This window comes from Ceratocystis lukuohia (assembly GCF_044167205.1).
Source record: "Ceratocystis lukuohia strain C4212 chromosome Unknown Supercontig1_pilon, whole genome shotgun sequence".
In the NCBI taxonomy this organism is placed as follows: Eukaryota; Fungi; Ascomycota; class Sordariomycetes; order Microascales; family Ceratocystidaceae; genus Ceratocystis; species Ceratocystis lukuohia.
Genome location: NW_027263520.1, coordinates 1529055 through 1540728, shown reverse-complemented (window position 1 = coordinate 1540728; position 11674 = coordinate 1529055). Strand labels below are relative to the sequence as shown.

The window sequence follows — 11674 nt, the reverse complement described above, 5'->3', positions numbered from 1 at the left end:
CAGCCCACAAAGCTACATACAACGCAACCTAGGCATAGCTGCTAGCTAGGAGGAAGAAACCCATTCTCCTCTCTTTCGCCCCTTCTCTTCTTCCTCCCATTTCTACAGCGCCAAACCCACCACCCTTGTGCCGCCACCTAGTCGCTCTCCTACAGTAGTCGCTCTACTGGGATTTTTATCAGTGGTTTTCAAAACCCCGCCCGTGCTAGTTTTCTTCTCCTCCTCCACCCAAAATCAACAACAACCCTCTATTTTTTTTTCTGCCTCTCTTTTTTCTCCATCTTCTCTTCCTTTTCTGCCAGCCGTGCGTCTCAGGCAAAGCGTCTTCTTCCTAAAATACTACTACTCACCAATAATAACATCATCGCTTCTCCTCTCGCTCACCTGGAGAAATGACCCTCACCGTACCAGAGCTAGACGCGCTGGCTCAAGCCTTCTTTGAAGGTCGAGGCCCCCAGGTATGATCTCTTCTTTCTGTTCATTGAAGAGCTCCCATGTCTGAATTTATACTAACAAGTGCTTATTATTTCCCAACTGCAGCAAAAGCAAGCTCAAGATGCCTTGAACCAGGTTCGTCCTCTCCCTCTGCCACCCTATACCGCTTTGCGCCTCGATCACCAATACTCCCATCCTCGCTTCTTTCCTACTAACATGTCTTTTTTTTCATCACCAGTTCAAAGAAGACCCGGATGCTTGGCTCCTCGTCGATCAGATTCTCTCTGAAGCTACCTACCCCCAGACCAAATGTACGCGACCCTTTTAATTGTTCGCACCTTGTCCCAACCTCATTTCAATCCACCATCACCGCCGCTGTCGTCCAAGTCAGCCTCTTCCATTCTATCGACACTCTTTGCTACTCGCCAGTCTCATGAACCAGGCATCAAACAAAATCTCTATCTTGGCAGATAACTAACAATTGTATCCCCCCCCCTCTAGATATCGGTCTTCAAGTCCTTGATAATGTTATCATGACGCGCTGGAAGGTTCTTCCTCGGGAACAGTGCCTGGGTATGATGAAGTTTCTTTCCGCACCCCTGCCCGGTCTGTCCACTAACCTTGAACCCCGCCTCTTTAGGTATTCGCAACTTCATCGTCGAGTTTATCCTCAAGTGCTCAAGCTCAGAGGAGGAGCTTAAGAATAGCAAGACACTCATCAACAAACTCAACCTGGTCCTAGTGTCTATTCTCAAGCAGGAATGGCCTCATAACTGGCCTACCTTCATCAACGAAATCATACAAGCTTGCCACAAGAGCCTGTCAGTGTGCGAGAACAACATGATCATTCTGCGTCTGCTTTCCGAAGAAGTCTTCGACTACTCTGCCGACCAGATGACCTCCGCCAAGACCCGCAACCTAAAGACCACCATGTGCGCCGAGTTCTCCCAGATCTTCCAACTTTGCCAAGAGATTTTGAATACCGCCAACTCCGTAAGCCTGGTCAAGGCTACCCTCGAGACTCTTCTGCGCTTTTGCAATTGGATCCCCCTTGGATACATCTTTGAAACCCCTCTTATTGATACCCTCCGCACCCGTTTTCTGAGTGTTCCTGAGTTTCGCAACATCACCCTCCAGGTCCTTACCGAGATTGGCGGCCTTCAAACTTCTGGCGTTGGCTCACCTAGTAACTATGATGAGCAGCTGGTCAAGATGTTCACCGAGGTCTTGACAACCATTGCCGACCTTATCCCCCTCAACCTAGACCTACGCACCACCTATCCCCAGAGTAACTCCAAAGACCAGGAGTTCATTCAAAACCTGGCGCTCTTCTTGTGCAACTTCTTCAGCATGCACTTAAATGTAAGCCCCCTTGCACAACCTTTTGGTGTAACTCATAGCCATCATCTTGCTAATTCATTGCGTCCTGCCATCTCACCCATAGCTCATTGAAAAATTGCCGAACCGCGACTTCCTTACCCACGGCCACTTCTACCTCATCCGGATATCTCAGATCGACGACCGCGAACTGTTCAAGATCTGCTTGGACTACTGGCTGAAGCTAGTGCAGGAGCTATACGATGAGATGCAGGCTTTGCCCGTTGCCGACCTCAACCCCATGCTTGCTCTGTCTGGCGGAGTCTCTAGCGGAGGTGCTCCCAACCCTAGCCTCCTTGCCGACTACCCATTGCGTAAGCACAAGTATACCGAAGTCATGTGCAACCTCCGTGTTGTCATGATTGAGAAGATGGTTCGTCCGGAGGAGGTTCTGATTGTTGAAAACGATGAGGGCGAGATTGTCCGCGAGTTTGTCAAGGAGTCGGACACCGTCCAGCTTTATAAGACTATCCGCGAGTGCCTTGTGTATCTTACGCATCTAGATGTCGTTGATACGGAAAACATCATGACCGAGAAGCTTTCCAAGCAGGTTGACGGTAGTGAATGGTCGTGGCACAATTGCAACGTGCTTTGCTGGGCTATTGGATCTATTTCCCTTGCCATGAACGAAGAGACAGAGAAGCGATTCCTAGTGACAGTCATCAAGGACCTCCTTGGCCTTACTGAGATGAAGCGTGGAAAGGACAACAAGGCTGTTGTCGCCAGTAACATTATGTACATTGTCGGCCAGTACCCCCGGTTCCTCAAGGCCCACTGGAAGTTCCTCAAGACTGTCGTCAACAAGCTCTTTGAGTTCATGCACGAGTCCCATGAAGGTGTTCAGGACATGGCTTGTGATACCTTCATTAAGATTGCGAAACAATGCCGTCGTCACTTTGTTGCTCTTCAGCCTAGCGAGCAGGAGCCATTCATTCAGGAAATCGTACGCAACATGAACAACATCACTTGTGACCTGACTCCCCAGCAGATCCACACGTTCTACGAAGCCTGCGGTTATATGGTTGCTGCACAGGGCAACAAGAACTCCCAGGAGCACCTGCTAGCGGATCTGATGGCTTTGCCCAACGTCGCTTGGGATGAAATTATCAAGCAGGCGAACATTAACCCCGGCATCCTCCAGGACTCGGAAACCATCAAGATTATCGGAAACATCATGAAGACCAATGTCTCGGCCTGTAGCTCCATTGGCACTTACTTCTATCCTCAGATTGGCCGCATTTACAGCGACATGCTGCAGATGTACCGTGCCACCAGCAGCCTGATTTCTGATGCCGTAGCCAAGGAAGGCGAAATTGCAACCAAGATGCCCAAGGTGCGCGGTCTGCGCACTATCAAGAAAGAGATCCTCAAGCTGATCGAGACGTACGTCGAGAAAGCTGAAGACCTCAATGCTGTTCGTCAGCAGATGGTTCCCCCTCTTCTGGAGGCCGTACTAACCGATTACAACACCAATGTCCCCGGTGCCCGTGACGCTGAGGTTCTCAAGTCAATGTCTGTAATCATTACTAAACTCGGCGTAAGTGTATATGCACTCCCTATAGGGATAGTTATTCCGAATCCATACTAACTAATTATACAGAGCCTCATGGAAGACCAAATCCCCATCATTATGCAAAATGTTTTCGAGTGTACGCTAGACATGATCAACAAAGACTTTTCCGAGTTTCCCGAGCACCGCGTTGAGTTCTTCAACCTTTTGCGTGCTATCAATTTGAAGTGCTTCCCTGGTAAGTAAGAAAGATTAATATTTTTCAAGGCATGTGCTAACCCGCTTGATGGTACAGCTCTTCTCAAGCTTGATAACCGTCAGTTCAAGTTTGTCATCGACTCTTGTTCATGGGCCTTCAAGCACGACAACCGCGATGTAGAGGCGGCCGGCCTTAACATGTGTCTAGAGCTGATTAACAACATTGCTGAGACGGATGTGCAGACGTCGAATCTCTTCTTCCAGCAGTTCTTCATTTCCATTCTCCAGGATGTGTTCTTCGTTGTTACCGACACGGATCATAAGGCTGGCTTCAAGACCCAGTCTATGATCCTAATGCGCATGATCTACTTTGTCCACCCCGCAGATGGCACTTCGCCCAAGATTCAAGGCCCTATCTACAACCCTGAGCAAGCTCCTCAGGGCACTGGAAACCAGGAGTTCTTGTCAAACTTCATTGCCAACCTTCTCCGCGGTGCTTTCCCCAACCTTCAGCCGTAAGTCGATGAATATGGGCATGGTCGATTTTGCACGACTCGAGTTTTCGAAAAGTAGCCAACATGCTAATAATTTCTTTTGTAGTGCGCAAATCCAGTCGTTTGTTGAGGGGCTGTTCACCTTCAACACCCAGTACGACCGATTCCGTCTAAGCCTACGTGACTTTTTGATCTCGCTCAAAGAGTTTGCTAGTGACAATGCCGAGCTATTTGCATTTGAGAAGGAGCAACAGGATCGGGAGTCTAAGGCGGCTGACTACGAACGCCGGACCAAGGTTGGCGGTCTACTGAAGCCATCAGAGATTGCCGACGAGGAAGATATTTGACTGGACCAAGAGTTTCGTGCTGAATATGCTTCTTTTAGTATGCCTGAGGCAGGGCCTAAATCCGGGCCATATCTGGAGCCTAGGCTTGATGCAAACACTGCTGATGGCACGGACTCAGGCTCAGGTTCAAGCAAGTATGTCAAGCCTCGTATGAGGGGCGATGACTTTGACCCATGGGAGCTGTATGAATGAGCGAGCAGGTCAAATCAGATTGGCAATTTGGTGACGGCTATACTACATACGAAAAAAGCTCGTGTACACAACGACAATCATTAGAGGTGGGGATATTTCCAGAGGGATACAACGAAAACGAACAAACCAAAAACAATACCTGCGCAAAGAAAGACCTCTTTGTCTCTTGTTGCTTGGGTCCCTTTTTAATGTAATGGCAGACAAAGTTCTGAAATGGATTTAGTATTTCTGTCTTGCTGTGTTTTTTGGGTACCTCTCTTTTCTTTCCATGTTTCACGTTTGCTTTATGCTTTTTCGATGTTCCTGTTTTTTTTCTTTTCCAAATCTTCTTATCGTTCTTTTAGTGAGGTGAGATTGAAGTGAAGTTGGGTGGGCTAGTGAGGTGCAGAAAGAAGGCAAAAAGAGTTTAAGGCAAAGGTAGGAAATAAATGAGCTGCTAAGAGACAGCTTGCAGCATTCATTTCTAGTATCTCTTAAGTGCAGCACAATAAATACATGCATATGTATCTACTTGACGCTACCTTTAGGTAGGAACAGAACACATGTAGTGATGGTAGCTTGGTTGATGTGTTGAGCCTTGAACCGCCAGACAGCACCCATAGCTCATGATAGACATGATATGCCTAGTACAACAAGTCTGGCTTACTAGGAGCTCTTGCCAGACTCAACCAGAAGGTCTTGCTCTACATTACTATCAAGTGTTTGTTGTGTAGCTTTGCGTTGAGAAGATGCATGGACACCCTTAACCCGGCTACGATGGGCTATCTTCTGGAGCCTGTTAGTTTTATGCGGTGTCAAGTCATTTGAATCAGGATACGCTCTCATGGCAGCCTTTTTAATGCTATCTCAAGGCCGTTCTCTGGAATATACTTCAGCCAGACCAGTTCCACCCTATCATCTACAAGATCGAGGGTCGAGTACATAAACTTTAAGTCGGAGTAATAGGTACCCTCTCTAGTTCTGTTGAGGAAGACCCAGACGCTGTCTATCACGGTCCCTTGTTATATGATACCATCACGTAAAGTTAAAGGCGGCCGCAGAGGAACTAACAAAACAATCCTCCACTCCCTAGAAGCTTAATTAAATATTCATGACATCGCAACTTCATAGCCATAAGATCAACTCTCAGGGATGAGTACTCTGTTACAACAACAACAACAACAACACTATGTAGCTACAGCATATAGTGCCCCTAACGCAAATATCATTCTACTAATGAGGCATCAGTTTTGCATATATAATCCGCACTGAACACTTGCGGCATCTTGCATGATTCTTGAGCGAGTATCTAGCCAGCGGCGAGCCGTTCTTTAGGGTATTGTCTCCCCCTCCCCTAAATGGTGGTCTATTCGCCCTAGTTGCTGGAGCAGTAGCTAAACTTGAGGTCATAGTGTACCCAAGCTTCTCTATGCGGAAAAGACTACTAGCTTAAGTCTGTTGATATGGGTAGGTATCGGTCATGGATCCTGTTTACAATCTTGGCCCCGGTAAGCCCTTTGTATTAGAAGACAGCAAGGGGGGACACCAATTCCCTGTAAACAGTAGTCTCTTCCTTTCCGCCATTTCTGATAGTCGAGATGCAACTGATCTCTCCCCCATCTCCGCGCTCCTGCGAGGCTAGTATCATGACCTGCTCCTGACATCTGGCACGCCGCCTCCCCTGGACTTTTGCTAACTTACTTCCTCTCACGCCCATGTGCCCTGGGACTCATAGCACACGAGCGAGTCTCCTAGGCGTTCCACCAATCGAGGTGTCCTGAACTTGATTAATCTCTGGCAGATGGTCCACTATCCAGCAGCTTGCACGACCTCTTTACAACTAGTTTGTATAATGGCCCATAAAGTATGGGCCTATCTCCTAGCATGTGTCAGCGCCTTGCTCCCCCCTCCTCTCACCCTCTGGAAAGCCGAATGTAGGGACACCTTTAGTGCCGCATATGCATTTTTTGACGTTTCGCAATACACGGGAAGAGCTACCGACAAGCGCTTCCTAAGACAGACGTCTAGTTTAGCCCTCTTCTTAGCAAAGCGACTGCTACAGTCTCATTTTATCGCCGACTGTTCAGAAAAAGGGCGTCCAAAATCCCGTCCTAGAGTTCCTCTCGACACCTCTTTTCAAATCTTTTATCTTTCTGTCCTCAACACTCCCTTTTCTACCCTTATCCACTATCCCCTTTCTTTATCTAGTTGTATCTACTCGACGGAAGAAAGATTACGGGTAAGTATAGGCTACGCTTCTGATATCTGTTGTAGAGGCTTGAAGCTACGATGTAGCATACCAGAAGTGTACTTTCGCCTCAACATCTTTCAGCGGCTTCTTTGCAAACCCCAGACTCCCTCAATAGACCCATAAGCTTCACAGCGCCCCTCACGAACCAGTGGCGTTGCTTTTTGGTTGGTTTCAATGACTGCGCCTACGTGAACACTCATAATCGAAGAAGTCCCGGTACTCATCGAAGTCTCCGTTACCAGTCCAGTCCTCCGTTCTCCAATCAGTCTAATATGGCGTTCCGGGGGTTTTCCTTGGCGCCCCAGCTTCTCTTGTTCGTCCGCCCGTTCGTTTGCCTCCAGGACCAAATAGCCTAGAGCCCATAACACTTGTAAAACGATGCGAACTATTGTTATTGGTAATGCATTGCTTCATGTCTATCTACTGTTCCGCAAAAAACGACGCGAACGTCCACAACTCACCCTATTTATATGGACATAAAGCCAAAATGACCAATCCTTCATATGGTAGCTCAGGTGACGCAGTGGTAGCGTGTGAGACTGCAGTTCTTAAAGTCATCGGTTCGACTCCGGTTCTGAGCTCTCCCATATATCGCGATACTTTTTTGATGATATCTCATTCATATACCAATACTTCAACTCTCCCTCTCCATCTCCTGGCCACAAGGCTGGACCCTCAAAAGTCAGAGGAGTATTTCGAAGAGGACGAGTACCTGCAACTGCTGACTGCCCGGAGGAGGGGTCGGAAGACGACATCTTCCAACTCCCCTTCCGTCCAGAACATGCCGTCGTATTACCGGGAAAACTGGTAGGTAGACGCTAAATAGTACATACATACATACATACAACTCTCCCTCTTACAACCCTCGGGGGGGTACCTTTGAGGTCTGGCGCCTCCCCTTCTTCCGGGCAGGAGGTTGACAGTTCAAGCCTGTCCGGAGGAGTCCTTACTTTTGCCGTCGTATTATGGTGAAATAGCTGTAGGTAGACGTTAAATAAAACATACATACATACCCTTCTTCCGGGCTGCTAGAGGACGACGCCTATGACACTGATAAGCGTCTTTCATTCTTTTCTTTTTCTTTGACTCTGTCATGGATTCAGACAATGAGCTGTGGAGCCTTGAGGCCGCTCTTGCCCAACTTTGAGGAACAATCTCGTCGTCGACTCGCCCCCTTTTTCACGACAACTTTCGCGATCGCCAACTCCTCATCGCCACAACACCACTCCAACTCAAGGAGTTCACCTTCACGCTCAGGACTGAGTATTTGAGAGTTCACACAGTCCACACCTTTTTCTTATGTTTTGTTTTTTTTCTCGCGCTCCTCTGTCCTCGGACAGACTGGTGACTGTGGCAGGTCACTAGAAAGGGGGCTGCCTTTGGTCACATCCACACCGCATGAGGCAGCGGCCACCAGGGCGGTGGAAGGATAGACCATGAGCCCTCGGATGCTCACACAGTATGGTTGACTTTCTCGTCGCTTGACGGGATTCCCAGACTGCACTGGAATCTGCTGTCTTGCCTCCATGATCTTCATGGCTTCAGGACACATAGCAGATTTTTCAGAGGATCGAATGGTTGTGGGGAAGTTGGGAGTCGTTTCCACTTCTGGGTTTAGGGTTTGTCTGGGGTTTTTGTCGGTGGGGAAAGGGGGATGTGAAAAATGGGAAAACCGAAGGTGTTGCAGCAGCCACGCATGGAAGGACAAAACCACTGTACTCCGCCGGGGCCTACCCCCCGTGCCGACAGCCGGGGGCCTTTTAGACTAGTTTTTACACGGGGCCTCCACCAACCAAAAATATCAGGTAACCAATCCTAGATCCCGACAGGTACGCCCTCGGGCCGCGCTATACAGAGACCCTCCTGGCTATATTGCTGGACCCTAAAAAGTCATAGGAGAAGGTTGAAGTCTATGCGTTCCTGTCACTGCGGACCGCCCGGGAGGTGCTCCCGGCCGGAAGGCCGTCGTATTACGGTGAAATAACTGTAGGTAGACGTTAAATAGAACATACATACATACATATACCAATACTTTCCCAGCCCAATGCCGTTAGTTTGCAAGGCAAGGGATTCCTTTTTTTTCAGCTCTCTTCTAACAAGAGCGTTATGGATTTAAATAAGCAAGTCTTTGTGTTACAATAGCAATGTAAGCATGCAATGCTAAGAAGCCAAATCTTCTTTATGTGTCTCTTGCTCCGCTATAATCATCGGCTTACTATGTAGCCACTCTATTCGCAAAATGATACAGCAGACTGTAGTCTCGGTCTTCGCTCCGATAACCACTGTTTGCTCTTGCTCTTGCTCTCCAAATCAAGATATGGGTTTAAGCCGGCCCGGCCGTTACACGTGCTTTTCTTCCTCCTCGAAAAAGGAGGAAAAAGAAAAAAAAGGAAAAGCCCCGGCGCGGGCGGTGATGTTGGTTCGTGCCTAGTACCGAGTGATTTTGCCTCACTTTTCTCTCTCTTGTATAGAGTGTATGCATGTGCTATTGGAGACGGCGTATGCATGGCGTAGATCACTAGAGCTCATGACAGAGCAAAGACTGGGCCACACGGGCGAGGGGGCGGAAGGGCCGCAGAGCGACAGAGCGGAGCTAGTGATAACAAAGACATAAGCCTCTGCAATTCGAGATGGCAGGGAAAAAAAAGGTCTTTCCCGAAGGAGGAGGCGGGCTTGTGGTTGGAACTATAGTAAAGGGCATATGAAGTAAACATAAGAAAGCCAAGCGCTTGATCTTTGCGATTTTACGCTGGATGCCTATCTTCAACTTGCTGCATTTCTCATTCACTCAGGGTATCAAGGCAGGGAGAAAAAAAATGTGAGAGAAAGCTTAGACCTGCATGCGGGCTGGCCATACACAATACATCCAGCTCGGATCGGCTAGAGCGGCCGGGGTAGCCCGTTTAAGAAATATAAGTCCTCTAGCCACTAGCTTTCTGTAGTCTCCGTACCACTTAGGATGGCTGGGGTCTTTTCAAGCAGCTAAGGGGGTTCTGTTCATTCTACCAACAATTTGTCATCTCTATGCCGAGGATAGACCTAGCAGATTGGTGTATATCAGAATAACACAAATAGGATTAGAGATCGAAATGTACCAGTGCAAAAGCCTACAATGGACGGATGAGAATAAAGCGGCACAGAAAAGAGGCCTTGTTTAACTGGGCAGGAGAAGCACTGACTTGGTCTGTCCACCTTGGAACAAAGAATAATGAAGAAATGCAAACCAGCTCAGTGTGGGAATATTAAGAAAAAAATGAAAAGGGCTGGGGCCAAAGCGAAGCAAAGGTCTTTGGAAACACTCATGGGCGCTGAGCGTGGAAGCATGGACTTGAGGACTTCTTGGACTTCGTGGCGTCTTCTGTATGCCTCGTTCTGCTTCGCATTGCTGCTGGCCGTTGCCAGACCGGGAACCACGAAAGCCAAGTTAAGAAGCCACGGGTCCATGGGTCCATGGGTCCATGAGTCAGCCAGTAAAGGACTGGGAAACTCCAGCGCAGAAAGGAGGGTGATAGCATTGTTTGTACAGGTTCATTTCCTCCTTTTTGCTGCAAGAAAAGGCAAAGCAAAAGCACATGAAGAAGAACGGGGTTCTATATGTCCCTTGTTCCTTGCTTGTTCATGCAGCCTTTCTCGGCCAAGTCTCTTTCTCTGGCCTTGGCTCTGTCTCTCTTTGTCTCTCTCTCTCTCTCTCTCTCTCTCTTGGTTGAATGCCAGAGACTGCCAGCATTCTACAGGCACAGCAGGTTGTATTGTATGTATGGGCTTTGGAGGCACTAGACAGAGAGGATCCTGGGAGGGCACAGATCTTTGTTGTCTCCTTCCCCTTCCCCCTTCCTTTTTCTCTATGTCCGGGCTTTGCCTTCGCTCTTCGCTTTTCGCTCTTCGTCCTTCTCGTGCTTTCACTAGGGGAGGAAAAGAAACGCGGCAAAGCGAGCGCTGCTTGTTCGTCCTGTTCGTGAGTGCGGAATTTTAGAGAACCCCTGGATTTGAATACCCGGAGATATAGGGGAGGGTCCTTGTAGCTCAAGCCTGTAAGCTCAGACGATCGTTGTCAGTGAAACTAGCCTATTGCCTGCAGGACAGGCCCTACAGAGGCTGCCAGACCCCCATTGAAGTCTAAAAGAGGTGCTAATGGCAGGGGAATTTAGGCGCTAAAAGGCCTAGACAAAGACTACAAAGGATAGAACGTGGCAAGAGCCCTGCAGATTTACAAGACCCTGTGCGAATTTGCACAAGAGAGGCCTGATTTGTCCACACCAACAATCAGATCAATGGTTCAGCTTCAGGTGGACGGGCATGCACAAGTCGGAGCGGAGCGTATGATGGAGAAGAGAGAAGATATTGAGCTAGTAGTCTGACTGACTGGGCAACCAAGAACAGCAAACCGTGGTCCGAAATAGTCGGTTTTGACTGATAGGTGTCAACCGAGAAGTGCAGCTGATAGCGTACCTCAGCTAGCATACACCCACCATTGCCACTCTACTATTACCATCATCATAACTTTGACTGCATGTGTGATCACATCACGGGCGTCTACTTCATCTCCAGATCTTTTCCGATACCATCATAGTGTCTCGTACTCGACAAAATTAACAGCCGATATCGACGTCAATATCGAAGTTAGTGGCCCGCCGGCAGCGCATTTGTACCTCTTATCTGCCCCCCGCCCCCCCCCTCGTCGTTACTAGGCAAAGTATCCCGCCCGCTATCTTCCCTCTCAACTAGGTAGTCTTTGCATGCATGACCGCCCTGCTGGTGGCAGTAGAGAACGACAAGACAACCCCAAGAAAAAGAACAACAGCCACCAGACAAAGGTCGCTTCGAGTTAGTTACATTCTGCACACTTGGACATTGGACATAGCCGCAGCAACGCCCGCCACAGCAGCCAATC

General features: G+C 48.5%; 1 protein-coding gene across 1 annotated transcript; it reads left to right on the top strand.

Annotated features, from left to right (window-relative positions):
* Nucleotides 1-968: 968 nt before the first annotated feature.
* On the top strand, nucleotides 969-4361 carry HOO65_010386 (Exportin-1; the record flags this gene model as incomplete). Its single annotated transcript, XM_071005342.1, has 6 exons — nucleotides 969-1008; nucleotides 1076-1797; nucleotides 1880-3349; nucleotides 3413-3560; nucleotides 3618-4035; nucleotides 4121-4361. The coding sequence occupies 6 exons, from the start codon at nucleotides 969-971 to the stop codon at nucleotides 4359-4361; spliced, it is 3039 nt and encodes a 1012-aa protein (XP_070862208.1).
* Nucleotides 4362-11674: the final 7313 nt, after the last annotated feature.